The sequence below is a fragment of the Panthera leo genome, chromosome B2 (genome assembly GCF_018350215.1).
Source record: "Panthera leo isolate Ple1 chromosome B2, P.leo_Ple1_pat1.1, whole genome shotgun sequence".
Taxonomy (NCBI): Eukaryota; Metazoa; Chordata; class Mammalia; order Carnivora; family Felidae; genus Panthera; species Panthera leo.
The window spans coordinates 37,176,763-37,204,371 of record NC_056683.1 but is presented as its reverse complement, the minus strand read 5'-3'; the positions used below and the strand labels follow the sequence as shown (position 1 = coordinate 37,204,371).

General features: G+C 39.1%; 1 protein-coding gene across 6 annotated transcripts in view; it reads right to left on the bottom strand.

The window, feature by feature from the left end:
• The window catches only part of DNAH8 (dynein axonemal heavy chain 8), a 333,661-nt gene that overhangs the window by 9,065 nt on the left and 296,987 nt on the right, over nt 1-27,609 (bottom strand). For 3 of the 6 annotated variants that reach the window (XM_042938633.1, XM_042938632.1, XM_042938634.1), the window contains 3 exons: nt 16,305-16,461; nt 12,278-12,430; nt 12,010-12,199 (listed from right to left, as the gene is read on the bottom strand). In XM_042938633.1, the coding sequence (XP_042794567.1) occupies nt 12,010-12,199; nt 12,278-12,430; nt 16,305-16,461 (500 nt within the window). The other 3 variants (XM_042938636.1, XM_042938637.1, XM_042938635.1) reach the window with 3 other exon arrangements.

The following is a 27,609-nucleotide window of genomic DNA, read 5'->3' as shown; positions in this document are numbered from 1 at the left end:
GTTAGAAATATCTGGGAAGTCTTATAACTCCTGATTCCCATGTCACAACCCAGATCAGTAAAATCAGAATCTAGAGGTGGGACGCTGGCATTGGCATTGTTTCAAGGCAGGGCTTCTCAAACTTTAATGTTCTTAGGTATCAGCTGGGGAAGGAGCTTTTATTAACATGCAGGTTATGATTCAGTAGGTAGGTCAAGGGTAGGGGCCTGAGATTCTCCATTTCTATCAAGCTCCCAAGCAGTACTGATGTTGTTGGCTGGTGGACCACATACTGGGTAGTCTAAGGCCTAGTTTACACATTAGAATGACCAAGGGAGCTTTTAAGAAAACTAACTGTCCAGACTAGAGGCCTCATCACCAGAGGTTCTGATATAATTGGTCTGGAGCCCCAGGCATTACTATGTATTAAAAGTTTTGCAGGAGATTCTATTGTACAGGTAGGGCTGAGAAATACTGCTATGTAAAAAGATCCACACAGCAGGCCACTGAGAGGTCACTGACCCAGATTTGTTTTAAGAACAAATTTGACAAGTAGTAACAGAAATGCCCCATGTACAAGCAAAATATTAGGAAGGCTGTCAGTTGTATGAGTGGACTCCTTCCACAGTCCCTTGAGACATACATGCTCTCTGTGATGTTGTTAATCCAGGACAGGGTTGGCTTCAACAGAACCTGAGTATAAGTGGGAAAGCTGGGGCTACTTCTGCGGTCCCCTAAACCCACCATGTTTTATGTGCCAAAATGTAATTCCTTGAGCTGCTCTACCTTCTCTGAGTGCTACTTTATGCTTCCTTTCCCTTGCCCCAATCAAACCTTTCCATTTTTTCCCCTAGAGTGGTTCTATGGTCAACCAACTCTTCACAGAACATTCTCTCCATCTTCTTCCCCTTACTGGAGCCCTACTCAACTCTAAAGACACAGTCCTTCCCAATTGTTCCTCCATCCTTTATGAGAATCTCTGCTGCTTTGACAAACACACCCTCAGGCCACATGCTCCTCCCCTCTCCAAATACTATCTGCCTCCATTCACTGAGCATCCTCGATCATCTGGGCCTCTTCAGCATCCATTTAGCATCTTGACCTCTCCATTCCCTGACCTTATCATTTCTGAAGACCTCCTGAACTCCACCTTTTCTTCCCTTCTTTCCCAGGTAGTCTAGATTCATTCTTGTCATCACTTGCCCAGCCAAAACTCCAATCCTACATGAATCCAAATGTCCCCCTTCCTATACCTATTCCAGGCTGCCAAATAATACTCAGACCACCACATCATTGCCACTGTCCTCGACAGGATTCTCAAAGCCACCCACGAATCTTTCCCTGTCTCCCTCAGTAGCCCAATTTCTCAAACTTCTGCCCCCTCCTTAAGTCTCTCCTCCAACACCTTCCTGCTCCTGAGATCACTTCATGTCCTTCTTCAAGGAGAAAATGGAAAGCATCAGATAAGAACTCCCTTATCTCTTTGCCATCAAACTGACAAACTCACTTGCATCTACACTCATTCCTCCCTACAATGTGTGTGGTGTCCTTCCACCCTCTCAGAGTGCATCTCTCCTCTTGGAAGCCATCCCCTCTTTGCTTCTTTTATCTCTGTCTGTTATCTTTGTGTGCACTCTCTCTCTCTGTCTGTCTCTCACTCTCCTTCTATCTCTCTCTACTGGCTTCTTCCCAACCGTATTTGAATAGACTCAAGCCTCTCCTATCATTGTAAGAAGGAAAAAGGAAATCCTTTCTTCTTACAACCACTCCTCCAACTTGCTTTTCCTTTTCAAAGCCAACTTGCTTGAGACAATTATCCTTCTTGTTCATATTCTCTGTCTCTCCATTTCCTGTGGTCCTACTCACTCACCTTGAAGTCTGACTCCTCCACCTCCCCATCCACCTCACTGACACTTCTTTTGCCAACAATCTCCTTATTGATAAAGCCATCTGACCACGTTTGGTCCTATCTTACTTGATTTCTGGCAGCTTCTATCACTACTTCCTACTTTCCCCTCTTGTCTTCTACCACACTATGGTTTCTTGGCTTCCCTCTTCAAAGCTGTTTGGATATGAAAGGACCATTCACAAGGATTGGGTGATCTGGAGGATGGTGATACATAAGCAAATGTACAGAATCTTGATGAGGGTGGTTTAGGAGGAAGATGACCAGATGGCAGTACTGGTGAGGTTCACAGGAGTATGGAATACTCTACATTCACAGTTGGAAGTGAAGAATCAGAATCTCAAACAAGGACTTTGGATGAGTCAGTCGTATGTGCAGATAAACAGCTGCATCTGTGAGAATGGTTGACATCATCCATGTAGGTACCAGGGCCAAGGGCAGAACTTGCTTGAGAAGAGCCTACAAAAGTGGACTAAGAAGCAGTCCTAGAAGAGACAGGAGGAGAACCAAGGAAGGCGATGGACGAAAGCCAAGGTGTTGAAGAGTTTCCAGAATTGGCATCCTAGTATAGTTAAGGGGAATGAAGTTGGCAATAAGGTCACTAGGTTTGGTAGCCTTGGAGAGAGCAGTGATGAGGCTGGCCAGATTACAAGGGATTGGACACTTGGTAAGGAAGATAACGATGTGCAGAAACTAGAATTATAAGAGATGTGTATAAGGATTATGACTGAAGCCAGGTACATCTAAGCCCCTGTGACATGAAGGCAAGGAAGATGGGTTGTTACTCATTTTGGAGGCATTTTAAGGTGTCCACAGTCGTCCTATCATTCTGTGGTTTGAGGATAGAGCAGGTGAGTACTATCACTCAGAGGTTTAGAACCCTGAGGTCCATTCACCTGGCTTCCCTCAGACATTAGGGGAAGCTCTGGTTCAGCACACAGTGGCTTTGGGGAATGATTATGATTGTTGTGGGATTAGAAGAAATCTCCCAGTCCCTTCTAATCCTAAAATTCTATTAAACCTTGGTGCATTTTTCCACCCAACAAACGTCAGGCTTTTTATAAGACAAACATTCAGAAAGTGCTGCTAGTTGATGATGTTGCCCTGAAAACAAATACACCAGCAAGAGGTTATAGATAATTTTTACTATAAAAAAAGATAACAGGACAAAAAATACCTATCCCCTTGCTTTAGCAAAATCCTCTAACAGAAAATCTTGATTTGTACTATGTATAACTTGTCACTGATATCTCCTTTGTCAGACTGACACGGATTGTTGAGACACTGAGAAAAAAAAGCAGAAAACCTAACAGAAGTTGGCATCCAAATGGCATCAGGCTCCAGGTGGAGTTAAACATTTGTAAAATAACGATACTACATGATTCAATCTAAGATAGAGGTGTGAGGTCTGAAGAGCATGTTCAGCCTCTGCATCAGCAGTACCTGTGAATCATACCTAACAACAAATGACAAAGCATGGCTATCAGTTAAGAGGTTTTGAAAGGCAGTCAATCCCTACTTGAAGCCAGGCTCATTACAACTCATTTTCTACACCTACGACACAGGCACACACACACACACACACACACACACAAATTAGAATCTAAATCATATGTACATGATACTCTGAAAATGTACACCTGTGGGAACAAGAGACAGAACAATTCCTTCAAGAACCCTGAGAAGGACAATCTTTTTTTTTTTTTAATGTTTTTATTTATTTTTGAGACAGAGAGAGACACAGCGTGAGCAGGGGAGCAGCATAGAGAGAGGGAGATACAGAATCCGAAGTAGGCTCCAGGCTCTGAGCTGTCAGCACAGAGCCCGACGCGGGGCTTGAACTCACGGAGTGTGAGATTATGACCTGAGCCGAAGTCGGACGCCCAACCGACTGAGCCACCCAGGTGCCCCCTGAGAAGGACAATCTTAAACAATATGTGAACATGTGTATCAACAATTGCTGGAGTACTAAGGTCCTCTTGGACCTGAGTAATCACTGGGGTGCAAATCCCTGCACTACCAAAAGTTGAGCCATTGAACAAATATTATAGGGTCATGGGTACAGAGAGCTTGACCATTTTTTTTTAATATTTATTTATTTTTGAGAGAGAGAGAAAGAGAGTGGGGGGGAGGAAGATAGTGAGAGAGAGAGAGAGAGAGAAAGGGAGAGAAGATCATGTGTGAGTGAGGGAGGGGCAGAGAGAGGGAGACAGAAGATCCAAAGCAGGCTCCATGCTGTGAGCATAGAGCCCGACGCAGGGATCGAACTCACTATGAGATCATGCTCTGAGCTGAAATCAAGAGTCAGCTGCTTAACCAAATGATCCACCCAGGCACTCCCACCTGACCATTTTAATAATCAAGCCTAACTGCCATATAGGTGAGCTCATCAACTACTACAAGAAATTATTGTGAAGGGGACTGAAAATACCATTCCATGGCGGCTGACTCAGCCTCTTCGAGTATGACTGACAAAATATCAGACCACCATAAGGCAATGGAGCAGTGCTACAAACAACATTCAGCTCAGACACAGACTGGGGGGCACACAAGGCTATCACCTGTCCTTGTGGCAGCATGGGCCTTGAAGGCACTTAGGCCTGAGGAGCAATCTTTAGAGACGCCACGGAAACACACATCTGACAGTACTGGATGCCATATTACATTATAAGAACACAAAACTAAATGGTTATATGTGAAATTTTATTTTCAAATATTTCATAGCCTAAGTGATTTTGACTCTACGTATTTGTAATAAAACTATGGTCTTGTTGCAAACTGAATTACGTTTTACTTCAACGTGTTTTTTTTTTTTTTAATTAAAAAAAAACCCATTTATTTAAATATCTTGAGCCAAAGAAAGAAATTTCATTGAAGGGGACTGGGCTAGAAGATATAAAACCCAGGAGATATAGTCATGCTAAGAATCAATTATTGTCAAATAGTGATCAGAGAAGCTTCCAATTGGAAGGCGCTTTATCTGCTTGCACACTGCCTATGAACATGTATGAAATTGCTGTAATCTTTGTGATGTCCAGATTTGGTCAGGTGATATGGAACAGAAGGTAATTTTTCTCTCATGTCAAGAAAAGGAAAAGGAAGCAGAAAAGTGATTAGTGTGCAGGGAAAGCTGACCTCTACTATGCTACACCACAAATAAAAAGCAATCATAGACAAGACAAGGGTATATGTCTATGTACATGTGCATAAAGGTAGCATGCTTGAATCCAGGCCTTTCCAAGACATGAGAGCCATGAGAGAAAGAATCAGAGTTTAACCTGAAAACAGGAATTAAGGAAAGAGAAAGGATTGGTATTACTAACAAATAATAACAAGAAAACTGAAATGTACATCTGCATTTGAATTTTTTAAAATGATCTGGCTTGTGACATTTCTTAACAAACAGTAACAATTACAGATTAGTTCACATTAATACTTTGCCATTTTAAGTCATATTTCTAATGAAAAAAAAAACAGTCATGGAAAGAGACTGTGTGTTGTGATATACAACTTAATTTGTCTGTGTCTATGGAAGGCCAGGGATGAACCAACCCCATTACCTTGGTTCTTGAATATCAAAAATGCACTTAATGACCTCACATCCTTTTAAAAATCACTGATCTTTACCCCTCTCCCAAATTCCAAGTCTGCCAACACACCTCTCCACCTGGATGTCCCACCGGCACTAGCTGACAAATCCAGTGCTCCTTGCTTCCCTCTCAGCCAGTCCCTCTTCCAACGCTCCCTGCCTTATACCAGGCCTTTAGCCTCAGCCATTGTCTCTCTCTATTCTCTCAAAGATCCCCCAATCAGGGTGCGTGGGTGGCTCAGTCAGTTGAGCTTCTGACCCTTGACTTTGGCTCAGGTCATGATCCCAGGGTCGTGGGATTGAGCCCCACACTGGGCTCTGTGCTGAGCATGGAGCCTGCTTAGGATCCTCTCTCTCTCTCTCTCTCTCTCTCTGTCTCTCTCCCCCTTTGTCCCTTTTTCCTGCTATCTCTCTCTAAAATAAATAAATAAATAAATAAATAAATAAATAAATAAATAAATAAATAATGAAAAAGTCCCCCATTTAGTCACCCCATCAGATCTGTCCCTTCCTCTTCACCTAGTTAAGGTCCCAGGCTCTCTCCCTTGGACTTGGTAAGAGTCTTATTGCTCAGAAGCTTCATACTCCAGTCTACTCTCTACCTTCTCCTGGGATTATCTTTTGATCTTTGATCTTTAATCAAATTGGATCAAAGACCCAATTTGATCCCGAATTGGGACTTCCAACTGCCTTTATGATGTGGCCTAAACTCCCCCAGGAGACTCCACACGCCAGCCTCACTGCCCCCCACCTCTGCTCCCCTCTCTGAACTCAGGCCATGCTGCTGTCCTTCTTTCCCTGGAGATGCCTTGTCTTTGCTCAGGTCTCTGACTGGAATGCCCCTTTCTCAAGTCCCTGCAAATTCTACCCCATTCTTCCTGTATAAAGCTCTTCTGGAGCCTTGCCTTGGCAGAATTCATCTTCCTGTCCTCTGTACTACTATGGCACTTAGCTCTCACTCGGGTGAAGCACTTATCACATTATGTTAAAGTTGCTGATGGGTCTGTCTTACCAATCAGATTATGAAGCTCCTTTAGGGCATGAATTGGGTCTCAAATCTCTCTCTATTGAAAGCACCTAGCAGAGGGGCTAGCAAATGGAAGGTGGTTAGACAATCCTAATTAAGTTAAGTGCTATTTCTTCAGGCCCTCAAGCCAGGAATTACCTGGTGACAACTCACTCAAATTGAGGGCTGGTAAGGAGGAAAGAGACACTCATAAGTAGACACATGAAATCCGAGAACCATAATAAAAATGTTTCCTCCCCAAATTCAATGGAAAATCTGGGAGAAAAATAGATAAGTGAAATCTGGGAGCTGTCCTTTACAAATATAAAGCCTATTGACACAGTAATATACTATGTATAGTTTTGTAAGCTCATAAAAACAGCCATGGTTAATGTTTTAAATTTAGAAAATGTTAAGATACTTAAAAATGCATGAAGTGAATTAATGTATGTACACAGGGGACAATTAAAGGTATACTATTTGTTGAAGTATTATTTATACAAAGAAAACTGCGTAAGTGTACAGCATGACGAATTTTCACCAAGAGAATACAGCCATGTAACCAACATCCAGATCAAGAAATGGAACATTCCTAGGCCCCCAGAAGCCCCCTTGCGCCCTTTTGCAATCACTGCCCTCTCCCTCAAGGGCAACCACTAGCCTGACTTTTAATACCATGGATCTGTTTTGCCTGTTTTGATTCTTTGTGTAAATGGAATTATACAGTATACATACATCACAATGTACACAGTATAACAAATTGCAATGTGTTCTGACTTCCTTCACTTGAGAATATGAGATTCAACCATATTGTGAGTAGCAATAATACCTGTTAAATTTGTATGTGTAAATTAAATTGTATTACAAGTGGACCTATAAGATGCTGAACTGTAAGGAATCCAACATTACTTTATTTGGGCCAAGAATTACTTGAAGTAGCTATGAAACTAGAAGTCAACCTCAAGAAAAAAAATCTGCAAACACCACAAATGCATGAAGGTTAAAAAACATGCAACTAAATAATGAATGGGGGGGAGGGTCTCTCCACCAAGAAGACCTAACAACTGTAAATATTTATGCCCCCAAATTGTAAACACCCAAATATATATGTCATTTAAAAACAAATATAAAGAAACTCATTGATAATAGTACAATAATAGTAAGGGATTTTAACACCCCCACTTAACAACAATGGACAGATCATCTAAGCAGAAAATCAACAAGGAAACAATGGCTTTGAATGACACACTGGATCAGATGGACTTAATAGATATATTCAGAGCATTTCATCCTAATACAGCCGAATACACATTCTTTTTGAGTTAACATGAAACATTCTCTAAAACAGATCACATACTGGGTCACAAATCAGCTCTCAACAAGTACAAAAAGATTGAGATCACACCATGTGTATTTTCAGAACAACAATGCTATGAAACTTGAAGTTAATCATAAGAAAAAAATGTGCAAAGACCACAAATACATAGATATTAAAGAACATCCTACTAAATAATGGATGAGTTAACCAGGAAATTAAAGAAGAAATTTAAAAGTATATGGAAACAAATGAAAATGGAAACATGACAGTCCCAAACCTTGAGATGCAGCAAAGACAGTCGTAAGAGGGAAGTATATAGCCATCAGGCCTACCTGATGCAAGAAAAGTCTCAAATACACAACCTAAACTTACACCCAAATGAGCTAGAAAAGAAATAGCAAATAAAGCCTAAAGCCAGAAGGGAAATAATAAATATTAGAACAGAAATGAATGACATAGAAACAAGCAACAACAACAACAACAACAACAACAACAAAAACACAGCAGAACAGATCAACAAAACTAAGAGCTGATTCTTTGAAAGAATTAGTAAAATTGATAACCCTGTAACCAGACTTATTAAAAAAAAAAAAGACAAAAATAAATAAAATCATGGATGAAAGTGGACAGATCACAACCAACACCACAGAAATACAATCATAAGAGAATATTATCAAAAATTGTACGCCAACAAACTGGGCAATCTGGAAGAAATGGGAAAATTCCTGGACACATACAAACTACCAAAAGTAAAACAGAAGAAATAGAACATTTGAACAGACCCATAACTAGCAAAGAAATTGAATCAGTAATCAAAAATCTCCCAACAAACAAAAGTCCAGGGCCAGATGGCTTCCCAGGGGAATTATATCAGACCTTTAAAGAAGAGTTATACCTATTCTTCGCAAACTGATCCAAAAAATAGAAATGGGAGGAAAACTTCCAAACTCATTCTATGAAGCCAGATTACCTTGATTCCAAAAACAGACAAAGACCCCACTAAAAAGGAGAATTACAGGCCAATATCCCTGATTAACACGAATGCAAAAATTCTCAACAAGATACTAGCAAATCAAATTCCACAGTACATTAAAAGAATTATTCACCACGATCAAGTGGTATTTATTCCTGGGCTGCAGGAGTGGTTCAATATTCACAAATCAATCAGTGTGATACACCACATAATAAAAGAAAGGATAAGAACCATATTATCACTTCAATGGATACAGAAAAGGCATTTGACAAAGTACAACATCCATTCATTTTAAAAAACCCTCCACAAAGTAGGTTTAGAGGGAACATACCTCAACATAATAAAGGCCATATATAAAAAAAAAACCCACAGCTAATATCATCTTTAATGGAGAAAAACTGAAAGCTTTTCCTCTATAGTCAGGAACAAGACAGGGATGTCCACCCTCACCACATTTATTCAACATAGTACTAGAAGTCCTAGCCACAGCAATCAGACAACAAAAAGAAACAAAAGGCATCCAAATCAGCAAGGAAGAAGTCAAACTTTCACTATATGCAGATGACATGATACTCTACATAGAAAACCCTAAAGACTCCACCAAAAAAACCTGCTAGAACGTATACATGAATTCAGTAAAGTTGCAGGATGCAAAACCAACATACAGAAATATGTTGCATTTCTATACACCAATAACGAAGCAGTAGAAAGATAAGGAATCAATCCCATTTATAATTACACCAAAAACCATAAGATACGTAGGAATAAGCCTAACCAAACAAGAAAAAGACCTGTACTGTGAATACTATAAAACATTGATGAATGAAATTTAAGATGACAGAAAAAAAATGGAAAGACATTCCATGATCATGATCATGGATTGGAAGAACAAATATTGTTAAAATGTCTATACTATCGAAAGCAATCTACATATTTAATTCAATCCCTTTCAAAGTACCAACAGAATTTTTCACAGAGCTAGAACAAGCAGTCCTAAAATTTGTATGGAACCACAAGACCCCAAATAGCCAAAGCCAATTTTGAAAAAGAAAAGCAAAGCTTGAAGCATCATAATTCCAGACTTTAAATTATATTACAAACCTGTAGTGATCAACACAGTATGGTACTGGAACAAGAATAGATACCTATATCAACAGAACAGAATAGAAAACCTAGAAATGAACCCATAATTACATGGCCAATTAATCTTCGACAAAGCAGTAAAGAATATTCAGTGGGAAAAAGACGGTCTTTTTGACAAATGGTGTTGGGAAAACTGGACAGCAACATGCAAAAGAATGAAACTGGGCCACTTTCTTACACCATACACAAAAATAAATTAAAAATGGATTAAAGACCTAAATGTGAGACCTGAAACCATAAAAATCCTAGAAGAGAACACAGGTAGTAACCTCTTTGACATCAACCATAGCAACTTCCTTCTAGATAGGACTCCTGAGGTAAGGGGAACAAAAGCAAAAATAAACTATTGGGACTGCAAAAAAAAAAAAAAAAAAAAAAAAAAAAAAAGCTTCTGCAAACTATCAGGAAACCTAAAGAATGGGAGAAGATATTTGCAAATGACATATCTGATAAAGGATTAGTATCCAAAATCTATAGAGAACTTCAACTCAACACCCCTAAAATGAATAATCCAATTAAAAATTGGGCAGAGGGCCTGAATAGACATTTTTCCAAAGAAGAAATATAGGTGGCCAACAGACACCTGAAAAGATGCTCAACATTACTCACTGTCAGAGAAAAGCAAATCAAGACTACAATGAGATAGCACCTCACACCTGTCAGAAAGGCTAAACTCAACAGCACAAGAAATAACAGGTGTTGGTGAGGGTGTGGAGAAAGGGAAACCGTCTTGCACTGTTGGGAATGCAAACTTGTACCACCATTGTGGAAAACAGTATGGAGGTTCATCAAAAAGTTAAAAATAGAACTACCCTATGATCCAGCAATGGCACTACTAGATATTTACCCAAAGGATACAAAAATGCTGATTAAAAGGGACACACTTGCACCCCAATGTTTATAGCAACATTATCTACAATAGCCAAATTATGGAAGCAGCCCACGTGCCCATCAACTGATGAATGGATAGAGAAGTTATGGTATATGTATACACAATGTAATATTACTCAGCCATCAAAAGGAATGAAATATTGCCATTTGCAACAACATGGATAAGGCCAGAGAGTATCATGTTAAGCGAAATAAGTCAAAGAAAGACCAATACTATATGCTCTCATTCATATGTGGATTTTAATAAACAAAACAAATGAGCAAAGGAAAAAGGGAGAGGCAAATCAAAAAACAAACTCTTAACTATAGAGAATAAACTGATGGTTATTAGAAGGGAGGTTGGTGGGGGGGATGGATGAAATAGGTGATGGGGATTAAGAAGGGCACTTGTGATGAGCAGCAGGTGATATATGGAAGTGTGGAATCACTATACTGTACACCTGAAACTCATATTACACTATATGTTAACTAACTGGAATTTAAATAAAACTTTAAAAAATAAGAATTACTTGAAGTAAAATTATCCGTATTGTAGTAAGGCAAAAAGTTGTTGTGTCTCTGAACTTTATGAATTCAATGAACTCCACACATTTCTAAATCCAAAACACTAACTTTAACCATAGTGGGTTTTATGAGCTTACCAAATTATGCACAATTTATTATGTCAATAGACATCTGGTTAGTAACTTAGTAAAAAATACTTAGTAAGAATTTCTAGAGTGAAGGAAGAAATGCAGCAGAATCACAAAGCACTTTTTCAGGGGATAAAAAACTGAGAGGTGGCCGAGTCTAGAAGTTCACTAAATGCCACATGATCAGTTTTGAAATCAGTCTAATTTCCTGCAACCTAGAAAAATTTTTGCATGTTTTGGTGCTTCATGTTTGACATTTTCATAAAACATTTAAAACTAAGATCTGAATAAAACTTTACTATTTCACATGTCCTGACCACAGGCTTGCTGAAGTAGGTGAGAAGAAAAATGGAAGGTTTGCCTCCATATTGTGGAAGCAATGGTAGAATGAATTTCAGATTGAATTTGCAAAACAATTACAGAAGGATCATCTGTGTTCCCCAGCCTTTGAAAGCCTATGCCCAGAACTTAGCAAGCTGTACCTCTGTATTATTATATATCATATATATATTCATCCCACAGTGCAACTACCCTCACCTTCCAACTTTACCCGCTCTCCTATGAGCACATACCTTGTGGATTAAAGAAACCAGTCATCCAAAATACATTGGGCCTCCCCTCAAATATCCAAGTAGAAAACTGAGCGTTTCTTTCCAGAAGTTCAGTGAACCAGAAGCCCAGTGTGGATGAATCCCAGGACACTCTTTTCCAGATCTGAGGTATGCGAGCATCATACATGTTGTCCAGGGCGTCTCTCAAATTCTGAAAAAGGTAAAGTTAAAATACAAGAACAAGAGAAATCAGCAGAAGAGGGAAATGACAATTGAGATAATAGCTCACCTCACTCATAATGATTGTTCCCTCAATGGCCAATTTTAGATCACTCAAGCTACTGCGAAGTATTGAGATGACTTTTTGCATTCTGTCAATTTCTTGTCTCAGAAATATGTTCATTGAATTAAGATGTCCCATCTTGATCAAACGAGCCTTCACCTTAAAAAAAAAAAAAAGCATACAAGAAATGAATTTCTAAATTTCTTTTATCATCAGTTATTTCTCTTCCAATGATCTCTCCTGTCTCTGTTCTTTTTCTTCCTCTGGATATATCTCTACCAAATGGATTCTAAAATATCTTTTGCAGAACCAAACTTGCCATTAAATTCCCCATTTTCTGGGCCTCAAAAACTACTGTTCAACTAAAATGATTTTTATTTCCTATTGATTGTACTTAGTTGATAATTGGAAATGTACTTTAAAAAGCTGAAATAGAATTGTACCTTTTTTCCCTTTTAAATGATTAAGTACTAAGTGTCAGTTAAATATTCCTTTGCAATCTAACCTTTATAAGAGTACAGTTTGGAATTTTTTTTCATAATGCTTACAGAGTTGTTATTAGAAATGTCACAGAAAGTTATTACGGACAAAATCTTTACAGAGCAGTTACCAATGAACGATTGGCTGCAGTGTCCTAAGATCACTGTTGCCTTGGCCAGGGCGACTAAAGAGAGCCTTTCCTAATCTAATCAATGAAAATATTTGACTTCGTGGGAGAGCCATTAAGCACCTGTCATTTGTTATCATTTATTGACCATTTTGAAGAGATCAATATAAAAGCATCTGGTTGTGGGAATAATAAAATATAACAATTATTGGAAAATAAGCCAATATATATACACATTTCAATCTAGTGTCCTGTGCCCAAGAAAAGATTGACTGTGAGTCCTGGCAAGAGCTCATACAGAGATCTGAACCTTCTGCTGGCCACTATCAAGAGATGCCAGTACATGAGGGGTAAGGATAGGCACATGGAGTGGGAGAGAATTTAGACTGATGTACCAGTCTGCAGAATCACCAGAAAGCCATTCAACTGTAGGTTCTCTGCTGGAGATGCCCACTGCCCCATCCTGAGTCATGGAATGTTAGAGACGATGGCCCTCAAGTTCATCTGTTCCATCCTTCTCATTTTACATGCTAGGTTTGCTAGCATGGTGTTAAAGTGTCCCACTGAGCAATGGACACCTCTGTTTTCCTGCAGTTGGGCCACTTCTAGTGGGAAGGATGAAAAGGGGAAGCACAAACTCAGGGAAGCAGTGATATAAAAAGGAACAGCCTGGGTGGGAATACCTGGGCAGGCAGAGTGAATGATTTAAATCCCAGTCAAACATGCCAGTGGAGGTCCCTAACCCACTCACCATACCAACCTTCAGGTATTCTCTCAAATTCCTGGTTCTAGAACTTACATTTTTGCAGGCTCCACTGCCTCATTCTCAGCTCAGGCCCTTCAGCCTCCAGTGGCTGAAGAGCATATATATCACCCCCTTTAAATCACGACTACTGTGTAGAAATTCACACTGAAGGAGAAAGGAAATTATGGAAATACTTTTGCAACCCCCATATGTGGGAAATTAAGCCCAGGTATTGGCTACAACGTCAAATCAACAGGCCAGGTAGGTATTTTTTAGTATGCTAACAGCCTCAAACAAATTGCCTTACCCTACTTACCGTTTTAAAGGAGAAACTTCTTTTGCAATAGAGTCAAGCTTAGGAAAAACTTAACTCTTGAAAATATAATTTTAGTACTGATTTTATTTTGAGTATGGTTATTGTTCCAGCTCGAAATTATCTTTTTATTAATAAGATGGAAGATTTGCTGCAGTCTTACATAGGATTTTCATTATATTTCTGGGACCAAGTAGTCTCTTCTTCAGTAATGTGGCTCCATTTTTACTATGAAAGTCAATAGTATAATTATAATTTATAAAATTCACTTCACAGCCACATTTTCAAGAACAAATCTCTCTCTTCAGTAAAATAAAGGACACTAAAAGGTAAGTGATCTTGAAAGAGGAAGCAGTTTTAGATGCCTCAGTACAAACTCCTTCCCATTTAGCAACCCACCTAATGACATCCCTCACACTCAGTTCCTGCTAGGATGTTGCCAGCACAGAGAGCTCGGAGGAATGGCCCCAACCAACCCTGGACACCTCAAATTATCCCAAGATCTTAGAAGCCTCCTCTGGTATACCAGCCTGTGGTCTAGGCATCTAGAGTGAGTTTTATTTCACTTCCACATGCCAATTTTTAAAATCTCTGAAGGTAGGCTTTATGCCCCATCTGCCTTCTGAAGATCACTCACAATGGACCGTTGAAAGTATATTGTATCCATTAAAAAAATATTTCCTTCCCTTACTATATCTATCTCTATGTGAAGCAACTGATTTCAGTATCTTGGCCAAACGTCTTGGTACTTATCTACATAATGGAAACAAAAACTGTTTTAAGAGTGAAGAAAATGTTTTGTTTTGTTTTGTTTTGTTTTGTTTTGTTTTAGTTTTGGGGGTACTCACTGTGGGAAGCCTGTAGATCAAGGATCCTAAGGGCTCCCAGCTGACAAGTTCATTTTTCCCAGACTTGAGGAAGCAGGACAGAGTAGACACAAGACCACAGTTACACTAGCACTAGGGCATTAGCCTCTCACTTCTTGGTTGAAGAGCTAAACTTGACTCAGCCCCATCTGGGGCTCAGGTGAGGCTCTGCCCACCAGCAGTGAGGAGAGGACACTGAGAACAGCAGAGAGGAGGCCCTGGATAGCCAGAGGACACAACCCTGTCTTCTTGCAGGAAGAAGACCAAGTTGGAGGACTTTTCACAGAACTTTCAACCACCCAGAAATCTCACTATAGTTAGAGAGACTTTTTTTTTTTAGATCAGCAGTTCTCAAAGTGTGGCCTGGGACCCCTGAAGGCCCTGAGATCCTTTTGGGGGTCCACAAAGTTAAAACTATTTTCATAGTAATACTAGGATATCACTTGACTTTTTGACTCTTCTTCTCTCAGGAGTATACAGTGAAGGTTTCCAGGGCTACAGGACATATAGTATCACAACCATGTGGATATGAAAATCCACCTGCCTTCTATTAAATGAGACATTAGAGAGATTTGCAAAAATGTAAAACAATACCATTATTCTCAATGAATATTTTTATCTTGGAAAACATAATTATTTTTGTTCATGTTTATTTATTTTGAGAGAGAGAGAGAGAAAGCATGAGCATGGGAAGGGCAGACAGAGAGGGAGAGAGAGAATCCCAAGCAGGCACCACACTATCAGCACAGAGCCCTATGTGGGGCTTGAACCCACGAACCAGGAGATCATGACCTCAGCGGAAATCAAGAGTCAGATGCTTAACCGACTGAACCACCCAGGCTCCCCCATACTTACTTTTTAATAAAAATGTTATTTATGTTAACATGTAATGGGGTTTATTACTCTTATTTAACAATAAACTAATACATATTTTTGAAATGTCTCCATTTAAATTCCTAATATATTAAATATCAGTAGTTATAACTCACATTAACAAAAGCTGTTTGGGTCCTCATTTTGTAAAGCGGTCTTGAGATTTTAAAAAAAAATTGAGAAAAACTTATTTAGATTAATAAGCAAACAACTGTGAGGTTCAAGAAGTAGAAAATTATTGCCATTCACACCGGGAGTGAATTGGTTTAAATGGTCTGCTTTCCTATTACCTGACTGGGAGGATTGTGAGACTACAAGGGACAAAAACAAGGGGTAAGTTCAAAGAATGGACAAAGCCTAGATGGGTAAGATATCTTGGTATCAAAAGACACAGGGATGGAGAAGGGTAGAGAAAAGGTGATTGAAAGAGAAAGTGGAGTAGAGGGTAATAAAGAAAAGTGCAGATCATAATTTGCAGGATGCCTGAGAAGGGGCAAGGAAGGGAAGGTCACAAGGGTAAAAGAAGGAGTTGCAAAGGAAGTGGAAATGAGCAGAGAGGGAGGTCCCAGGATCTCCCTCAACTTTGTGGAACCCAAAGATAGCCCTGTACACACCAGGGCATGGCTTACCTCATGAGGAATGTAGTCAGGAGGCAGTTTGCTCAGCATATCTTCAGATAATCTATAAACAATGGCTTCCCGGGTCTCTCCGACTCCCCCTCCACTCTCTTTGGGTTGAATGTTGGTAATTGTTTCAAGAACAGCAGAAGCAGTGTTACTCTGATACCTGATAAAAGAGTGAACTGTTCAGAATGTAGCAGGGAAATGTACCTTCAGAGATAATTATTAAAGCTAAAATGAACTGATACGATCACTTCAAGCCACACCGAGAAAAAGGAGGGGGGTGGAGGGAAGGAAACTTTATAATCAACCCACAGGAATGAAAAAAAATAGAGATTCATTCTGCCTGCTAACTATTGCCTCCTAACAAGACATGGAGAACATTACAGAAATGAAAGGGTCTCCATCTTCAGAGAAAGAGATTCCACAAATGTTCTTGGCAACCCAAAGCAGTACTATCCAGTTTTGCTTGTCACTAACCTGCAAACCTCATGCTGGACAACCAACACACCTCCTTTTATTTTCTCCCACTTAAAGACTGGTCATAAGAATCTATAATTATATGGTAATTTGTTAGGTCAAAGAGAATCACTCATAATTCCTCTGTGAATTACAAATTATTAACATTTCATTGTTTTTTTTTTTCTGTTTTGTTTTCTCACTTTACACTGGTTTTAGGATTTCCAAAGTAATCTATTGGCATCCATCTGCTCCACCAGTCTAAAAATCCCACTCATCTTTAAAATCCATGCGTCCAGGGGCACCTGGGTGGTTCAGTCGGTTAAGCATCTGACTCTTGGTTTAAGTTCAGGTCATGACCTCATGGTTTGTGAGTTCGAGCCCCACATCAGGCTCCATGCTGACAGTGTGGAGCCTGCTTGGGATTCTCTCTCTCTCTCTCTCTCTCTCTCTCTCTGCCTCTCTGTCTCTCACAAGTAAATAAATAAACTTTAAAAAAGTAAATTAAATTAAATTAAAATCCATGTACCCAAATAAAGATTTACTATGTACCAGGCACTGAGCTAGGTGCTAGAATATGGTGGTGAACAGGTTCCCCCTGCCCCACCTTGGTGCCTTTCTCTGTCTAGTGGAAGAGGGGTGTATTTGTCAATACCACTTTAATACCTGATGTGGAGGAACAGAATAGAATGCTTTAAAAGAGAATAGTCTGTGTCTCTCCCTTGTTTTTGTTCTCTCTATATCTCTTCTAGGTCAACCAGATGCTCTGAAGGGTACAAACCTAGTTTTTGTCTTGAAATGGCTGGGCCTGGGGGGGCCTGAGTGACTACGTCAGTTAGGCGTCTGACTTCAGCTCAGGTCATGATCTCACGATTCATGAGTTCAAGCCCCACATCGCGCTCTGTGCTGACAGCTCAGAGCCTGGAGCCTGCTTCCGATTCTGTGTCTCCTCTCTCTTTGCCCCTCCTCCCACTCATGCTCTGTCTCTGTCTCTCTCTCAAAAATAAATAAATATATTAAAAAATTAAAAAAAAAAGAAATGGGTGGGTCTGGACACACAGATGGTGTGTGTGCATCAGTGTGAGAGTCAGTAGGATATTAAAGTCGCCTACTATTATTGTATTGCATTGTACTATTGTACTATTGCTGTATTGCTGTCAATATCTCCCTTTTGGTCTGTTAGTATTTGCTTAGGTGCTTATAAGTTGGGTGCACAAATATTTACCAATGTTATATCTTCTTGTTGAATTGACCCCTTTATCATTATGTAATGACCATCTTTGTCTTTTATTACAGTCTTTGTTTAAAAGTCTATTTTGTCTGATGTAACTACCCAAGTTTTCTTTCAGTTTCCACTTGCATAAACCATCACTTTCTGTTCCTTCACTTGCAGTCTGTGTGTGTTCTTACATTTGAAGGCAGCACATAGATGTGTCTTTTTTTAATCCATTCAGCTACTCTATGTCTTTTTTTTATAATATGAAATTTACTGTCAGATTGGTTTCCATACAACACCCAGTGCTCATCCCAACAGGTGCCCTCCTCAATACCCATCACCCATCCTCCCCTCCCTCCCACCCCCCATCAACCCTCAGTTTATTCTCAGTTTTTAAGAGTCTCTTATGGTTTGCCTCCCTCCCTCTCTAACTTTCTATGTCTTTTGATTGGAGAATTTAGCCCATTTACATTTGAAGTAATTATTGATAGGTATGTGCTTATTGCTATTTTGTTAATTGTTTTCTGATTGTTTTGTAGTTCTTCCCTGTCCTTTTCCTCTTCTGCTCTCTTCTCTTGTGGTTTGATGACTTGCTGCAGTGTTATGTTTAGATTCTTTTCCCATTATCTTTTGTGTATCTACTACAGACTTTTGTTTTGTTACCATGAGTCTCACATATAACAGCCTATAAATATCGCAGTCTGTTTTATGTTGACAGCCAATAAGTAAATAAGGCCTTTTCCACAGGAAGACTGAGGTTGTGTTTTGGTCTGCTGCGTGTGCCATGCCTTGTGGGAGGAAGCCTATTAAGAACTGTCCTTCTAATTGTTTCAGTCCTGTGGGGCCCAGAAATGCAAGCGATCCTGGCCACTAGAGCTAAGCATGCAGGAATATCCTCTGTGTGGGATGTCTGCTGGCTTTAGCAGGGCTATGGGAAAAAGTGGGGCTGGGGTGGCCTACCAGCTTTAGCAGGGCCACAGAAAAGCTCTGGGGTTCGAATATCCCTAATAGCACTAGTAAGGCCAACCAGTGTCACCGTCCTTAGTGATAGTCCCAACAGGTCCCTGCCTTAAGATTAGCAGGTGAATCTCCTTCACATATGATCTAAGTGCTTTTCAAACTGCTGTTTTTTGCTCTGAATCAAGGGGTGAGTGAGTCTGCATAAGAGCCCTGTTCTTGATTCCCTACAGCCCTTTGGGTCTTTTAGACATAAGCCCCATTGGTTTTAAAAGCCAGAAAGTTTGGGGTCTGTCTCTCTGGTACAGGTCCCAACAGCTGGAGTACCTGATGTGGGGCACAAACTCCTTGCTTCCCAAGGAGAAGCTCTGTATTTATGAGATCCTTCTCAATGATGTGTCACAGTGCCAGGGGCAGGGTTTTGGGTGAGACAACATCTGTGCCTCTCCTATTCATCTCAATGTAGCTCTTTCATGCTTCATTGTGGAGCAGCTACTCAGTTTTCAGGTCTTTTTAAGAAGGAATTGCTTCATATGTAGCTGTAGATTTGGTGTCTCTGTGGGGGTAACTTAGTTCAGGATATTCCTATGTTGCTATCTTGAACTGCCTCTTCCTGTGAATTCTATCTATCATCTATCTATCTATCTATCAAAAGAGAGAAAGAGTAAGGAAGGGGCAGAGGGAGAGGGAGAGAGAATCCCAAGCAGGCTCCATGCAGACCCAACATGGGGCTCAATCCTACGACCCTGGGATCATGACCTGAGCCAAAATCAAGAGTTGGACACTCAACTGACTGGACCACCCCAGGTGCCCCAGCCTGTTACTTATTAATTCACTAGGCTTATTGCATTAATCAACATTCATTCATATCATCTATGTGATTTTAAAAACCTCAAACCAAAAATTTATTTTAAGGTATTTTTAGGAAGTTCTATGTGGCAGCTGGTAAAACCAAACACACACCTGTCCTGGAATAATGTGCCCACAACAAAGTCTCAAAGAATCCAACAGTTAATTTCCAACAGATTTGAGTTCACAATCAAAACTTACAGAACCCATGAAGAAACTAAACAAGAATTTTTATTCTGAGCAAGAGCCAGTAGAAACAACAGAAAGCAGAAACAAACCTGCAAAGATCACAGAAAATACATTTTCAGATGTATGTTACAAAGATGTTTTTATTATATCAGGGGGAAAAAAAAGGATGATTGATACTGCATGTATGTTAGCTAACTTGAATTTTAATAAAAATTTAAGAAGAAAAAAAGGATGATTTAAAATGTAAGTATGAAACAGGAAACTCTAAACATGAATAGCATAGAACCTCTGGAAATTTTTTAAAATATTAAAATTGAAAACCTGTATTAGTTTTTTATTGCTGCTAGAACAGATTACCACAAAATGAGAAGCTTAAAACAACATAAATTTATTATCTTACCGTTCTTTAGTTAATAAACCTGACATAGTACTCATTGGGCTAAAATCAAATTGTCAGCATGGCTGAGTTCCTTTCTGTAGGCTGCTGGGGAAGATCCATTTCCTTGTTCATTTGAGTTGCTGGAAGAATTCACTTTCTTACTGAGGTCCCCAATTCTTTGCTAGCTGTCAGGTGAGGGCCCTTCCTAGCTTCTCGAGGCCATCTGCATCCTTTGGCTCATGGCCCCCTTCCTACTATATCTTCAAAGATCACAAAGGCAGGTCAAGTTCCTTTCTTGCTTTGTATCTTTCCCCCTGCTTCTATTTCATCTCTCTGACCCACTCTTCCTCCTCCATCTCCCACTTCTAAGGTTCATTTGATTAAATTGGACCTTTGATATTCTACAATAACATCCCCATCTCAAGGTCCTTACCCTTAAGAAAATCTGTAAAATCCTTTGTGCCACATAAGGTAACATATATACAGGTTCTGGGGATTGGGATGTGGATATCTTTGGGGGTCATTATTCTGCCCACCATAACAGTTAACAATGAGTCAAATAGCAGATTAGATTCAGCCAAATAAATAATTAGGAAACCAGAAAATAGATCTGCAGACATTATCCAGAATGCCACAGAGGGGAAAACAAACAGGAAATGTGAAAGAGAAGTTAAGAGACATATAGGATAGAGTGATACGTTCTAACATACATCTCAGGCAAGCTTCAGAAAGATAGAAGAGAGAATAAAAAAGATAATAAGGGGTAGAATAATGACTGGGAATTGATGAAAGACTTGAATCCTCAAGTTCAGGAAATTCAATGCCTCCTAAGTAGGATAAACAAATAAATAAATAGAAATCATATGTAGACATATCACAGTGAAATTGTAAAACACTCAAAACAAAGTGAATATCTTAAAACCAACGAGAGAGAAAAAAGATTATCTAGAAAGAAATGACAATTAGACTGATGGCCAATCCTCAACAACAGCAATGGAAGCCAGAAGAAAATGGCAGAGTGTGCTGCATATGTTAGGATAAAATAACTATTAAACAAGAATTGTATACCAAGCAAAATTATCTTTCAAGAATAGGGGCGCCTGGGTGGCTTAGTCGGTGAAGCGTCCGACTTCAGCTCAGGTCATGATCTTGCAGTTTGTGAATTCAAGCCCCGTGTCAGGCTCTGTGCTGACAGCTCAGAGCCTGGAGTCTGCTTCAGATTCTTTTCCCTCTTTCTCTGTCCCTCCCCTGCTCATGCTCTGTCTCTCTTTCAACAATAAATAAACACTAAAAAAAAAAAAAGAATGAACACAACACAAAAAATTTAAACAGACATTTCACAAAAAAAAGCTATATTAAGGCCAATAAACACATGAAAAGATGCTCATTATTTACATAAAAAATGCAAATTAAAACCACAATGAGACAGGACTTCAGGTTTACAAGAATGATTACAATAAAAAAAGAGACAGTAACAAGTGTTGGCAAGAATCAGAGAAACTTGAACCCTCATACATTGTTGGAGGGTATTGTAAAATGGTGCAGCCACGTTGGAAAACAATTTAGTAGTTTCTAAAAATGTTAAGAATAGGTTAAACATATTATCCAATAATTATATTTCCAATTATCTATTCAAGAGAAATGAAAAGACATATCTACACAAAGACTTGTACGGGAATGTTCATGGCAGCAAAAAGTGGAAATTACCCAAATGTTCATCAGCTTTTAAATAGATAAACAAAATGTGGTATGTTCATATATTGGAATACTGTTTGACAATAAAAGCAATGAAGTACTGATCCATGCTACAACACGGGTGAGCTTCAGAAACATTATGCTAAGTGAAAGAATGCATTCACCAAAGACCACACAGTATATGATTCCAGTTACAGGAAATGTCCAGAAAGGCAAATCTATAGAGACACAAAGTAAATAAGTGGTTGCCTAGGGCTGAGTGGGGGTGGTAGTGAGACCTGATTACAAATGGACATGAGGATTCTTTTCAGGGGTGATGGTAATATTCTAAAATTAGGTGGTGGGTGATAGTCACAGAAGTTTGTAAACTTAATAAAAATAATTGATTGACCACTGAAAATGAATCAATTTATGATAGGCAAATTGTAAGTCAATAAGGTGCTTTTTTGTTTGTTTGTTTTTACAAAGGAGGGCAAAATAAGACATTGAAGGAAATTCTAAAGGATACACTTCAGAAAAGATAATTATTCTGGTGGAAGGTTTGTGGTAGCAAAGATTGGGTGAATGCATGGGCAAATGTAAACATCATTATGGCATAAAACAATAATTATATTTTTAATTGTGGTTTTATAAAAAAAAGATAAAATTAAAATACTGGGGTGCCAGGAGGTGAGTAACTATAGTTAAAATTACCTAAGAGATTTTTATTGAGAGGAGGGTAAAGATACTAATTAAAAAATTTTTTGATGTTTATTTATTTTTGAGAGAGAGAGAGAGAGAGGGAGAGAGAGAAACACAGTACAAGCAGGGGAGGGGTAGAGAGAAGGGGAGACACAGAATCTGACCAAAGCAGGTTCCGGGCTCTGAGCTGTCAGCACAGAGCCTGACACGAGGCTGAATCCATAAACGTTGAGATCATGACCTGAACCGAAGTCGGATGCTTAACTGATTAAACCACCCAGGTGCCCCAAGATACTAATTTTACACTTAATTAATATTGGATGTTAAAATTTCTAGGGTAACCAGTAAAAAAATAGAAATAGTACATAAATTCCAAACTAGCACAGGGGTAAAAGTAGAATGAAAAAAATTCATATTCAGCAAGAAGTCAAAGACAAGGAAGATGGAGCAAAATATAGAAATGCTGGTGCAAAATAAGCAACATTTTATATTTTATACACATGTTATAAATACTCATGTATTTAACACTTAATCAGTTTTTTTTTTTAAATTACAAGTGTACAAAGATGTATGTACAAGGCTGTTTGTAATGGTATCTGTAATAATAAATCCTGGTAAAGCCCTATAAAAATCTATACAGTCAGTAAAAATGTGATGTAGCTCTCTATTAATTGGTAAGTTGAGGTTATTGAATTGAGATTACGGAATGAAATAGCATGGTACATTCTGTTTTATGAAACATTCTGTTTTATACTCCACTGTATACATATGCCTCATCAATCAATAGTCACTTAGGTTGGTTCTATATCTTGGCTATTGTAAATAATGCTGCAATTAAAATTATTACTCAGCCGTAAAAAAGAATGAGATCTTGCCATTTGTGATAACATGGATGGACCTACAGGGTATTATGATAAGTGAAAGAAATCAGATGGAGAAAGACAAATACCATATTTCCCTTACATGTGGAATCTAAAAACACAAAACAAAACAAAACAGCAGAAACTGACGCATGAAAAAAGACAACAGACTGGTGGTTGCCAGAGCAGAGGGGGTTGGGAGGATGGGCAAATTGGGTAAAGGGGAGTGGAAGGTACAGGTTTCCAGTTATGGAATGAATAAGTCGCGAGGATGAAAGGTATAGCATGTGAATATAGTCAATAGGATTGTAATAGCGTTGTATGGTGACAAATTGTAGCTACACTTGTGGTGAGCAAGGCATAATGCATAGAGTTGTCAGATCACTATGTTGTTGTAAACCTGAAACTAATATAACATTGTGTGTCAACTATACTTCGATAAAAAAAATAGCATGTTACAAAAACCTAATATTCTGTTAACATTGTGCATGTAAGCATGGAAAAGATCTGGAAGGGTATTTTTATAGTGGGATTTTTGTATGAGCTTGTGCTGTGATTATTACTTTCTGCTTTCTACAATGTTTGTTTTTCTCAGTAAGAAAGTATGATTTTTTATAATAAAGAATATTAAGACCATTTTCATTTTGAAAATGAGAAAAAATAAGCCCCCAGATGCAAAGCCCACCAAGGACTCAACAGAGATGAATCAGTGACAAATGTCTGAGGTTCATTGAAACGCATCTTACAAATCCCTAGTAATCTTTGTGCCCCACCAGAAAGGCCCCCTTCTACCTTTCCTCACAGCATTTGGAAAGAAAGAATTACACCTTTCTCTTTTTCATCTCTAGCATGAATTGTGCAAATTTACTCACTAAGGAGCTACTGCTAAAATTACCCAGGCTTCTTTGCTTATGAAAAAGCCACATCTTGTGTCAACAGAGGAAATTCTATTCAGCTAGCCTTTAATTCAATTAGGAAATCAGCTGAAGAGTGAAAGAGAGGCTGTGTCTTTAGAATTTTCTTTTTTTAAGGTTTTTAAAAATATTTATTTATTTTTGAGAGAGAGAGAGACAGAGACAGAGTGAGAGCGGGGGGAGGGGCAGAGAGAGAGGGAGACACAATCTGAAGCAGGATCCAGGCTCTGAACTGTCAGCACAGAGCCCAATGAGAGGCTCGATCTCATGGACCATGAAATCATGACCTGAGCCAAAGTTGGATGCTCAACTGACTGAGCCACCCAGACTCTGCAAGAATTTTCATTTGATTAGCAGGTAGAATAATGCATCTGGCCCCAAATGTACATATCCAAACAACTGCATCCTTTCCAAAAGTTGTGGCTAAGGTAAATACATCTGCCACTATGCTCTATGAGCTGGACTTACAGTCAGCTACAGTGATTATGAGGGTTCTTTGTCAAACCCAGTGAATGTTTGTAACCCAACCAGAGTTGGTGTATTAACTCCATATTACCTTTAAACATATGAGCTTCACAATAAGGGCCAATAAGGTAAAAGCTGATGTTGAATAAAATTAAATGAAAATTGATTTTGTATAATTTTACACAGAATTTAAAATTCATTTTTGATTATTTTTTGATGAGCAACCTCTACTCAGCTGTTGGGAGTTTTAGAATATCCTCCCAAAGACATTCATTTAAAAAGTTGAAAGATGACCAAATCAGGCACACACAAAATTGAACATGTATATTGGTAATTAAAAATTCTAGTAAAATGGGACAAAAAGCACTTGCAACTCATTCCTGAATTTTGAAGTATGGTGCTACCCCAGTTTTTAAAAGTCATATAAAGTATAAGATACAAGTAACTCCTAAGGGGAAAACCTATGAAAATAGCTAATGTGACAACAAAATGGAGTCATCAAAAGTCAAGGATCCACATATTATTATACACAGTTCTCAGAAATGTAAACTTCTATGTGATTTATATTCTAGCATTAGATCTTATTCTAGCATTAGATACAGTAAAGACAGACAATGTTGGCAGACTGCTGTGTTAGAGAAGATGTAGGTATCACTGTCACTGTCTCACTGAGGGCTGTGAAACTCCAAGCAAGTCTGGATAACATGAAACCTCTGGCTTTATCATAATCTCCACATATCCATATTTCTGCTGACTCCCAGGACTCCCTGTTAGTTAAATCAAACAGTTCCAAAACCCACCTCATTGTTCCCATTCTCCCTTCGCCCCAGTCTGTCCCATCTCCTTTTAACAATATCAATGTCTTCACCCAGCTGCTGATCTACAGACTTCAGAGATAGTCTCCACCTGATGCCACTCTCCAGCTCTTCTTGGTTTCCAAGGCCTATTTCCACATCACTTCTAGCATCCATCTAGAAATTTCCAGCATCTTCATGGTGCCCCACATCTTGGAAAAACAGTCTCTGCATGTGCATCAGCCTCACGGTTAGGCTGCTCCTTTCTTGAATCCCCTCTCCACCACGCTCCAGACTCGGGTGGACTTGGTCCCGCACACATAGCACACGCACACACTTTACACCGTCATACCCCTCCTTGGACTGCTCCTCCATGTATGTGCCCTAAACTATGCATTTTATTTTCACTATGCTCAATCATTTTATTTTTTTAATTTTTTAAAAATTATATATATTTAAGGTGTACAATTTGATGACTCGATATCTGTATACGCCCTTTACTGCTCATTATCTTCCTCTTTCCTTGCGCTGTCTTTCTTGTCCCCAGGGCTACAGTCCTTTCGTCCCTAATCCTACCCTCCCCTGAGAACTCCTGCACATTCACTGAGTCACAGCTCAGAGGAGGCCTCTCTCGATAGCTTAACTTTAATACCTAAGCTGCAATTTACTGCTCCTTCGCCTTTGTTCTCATAGCATTGTGTGTGTGTGTGTGTGTGTATGTTATATATAATCCTGATTTTAGAGTCTGTCATGTTGTATTACATAACCATTTGCCACTCATTTATTTTCCTTAATACATGATGACCTCCAAGGGCAAGGACTGCATTTTACTAATCTCTGTATCCTGAGTTGGCTACCAAGTAAGTTCTCAATAAATATTTGTTTGTTGAATTCAGGCCAATTGGCTTGACTTTTATTAAACCTCAAATGTAAAGGAGAGCAATTCTCCAATATTTAAAGGGCATGAAAATTTAATTATTTGTTTCTTCTTATGGTAAAAGCATAGTAAATTATCATTATCACTTCCTGGCACGTTACCTACTATCATTACCTACTTCCTGGCACGTTTCCACATACAAAGGGAAACATATATAAGTCATACGCTCTCAAAACACAGGAGAATCAGAAAGACATCATTTGAGGGTAAAGGACAACTGTTTTCAGTATGATATTTAAGCACAGATCTTTAAAGGTTGAGGAGAATAAAACCACAGTAAATTTCCATTCACACAACAAAAATCAGAGTTCATTCTTTGTGCCTGTTCTAACTCCAAACAAAAGAAGGGAAAGACCTCCTATCTGTGATTCTCAGGAGCTCTTGGCTCACCTCCAGTCTGTTGCCTCTTTGGAAATACACTCTGCACCAGAGGCTGAGTGCCAACAGTGGACACCACTGCAGACATGACCATCATGCTCTTGGCCGGCACTGGCCATGTTCACCAGTGCTCCAGGGAGGGGCCAATGGATATGTTACTGCGGCTAGATCTCGCCTAAGAAGTCATTTTCTTGGTGGGTGATTTTATTTTTTTTTATGAGGTGATATGAAAATAGTCCTCAGGACATGGATGTGGGTATGAAGTCCTGAAAAGCTGACCCATTTTGCAGAAGAGCTAGACAAGATCTCCAGATCACCTCCCCACCACATATTTTATGAGGCACAGGATGCCAGGGCTGTACAACTCACATTTCTCTATCCACAATGTGATTTTATGCTTGCTGAGTGAGGAAAGGCAGAAGCCTAGTTAGCTAGCTATTATGGAGAACTGTGAATATCTCTATATGCCTCAAAAGCCTTTCAGGCTTTCAGGAAAACAGTCCCTATAAATGTTCTGAGAAGAACGAGAACTATAATACTC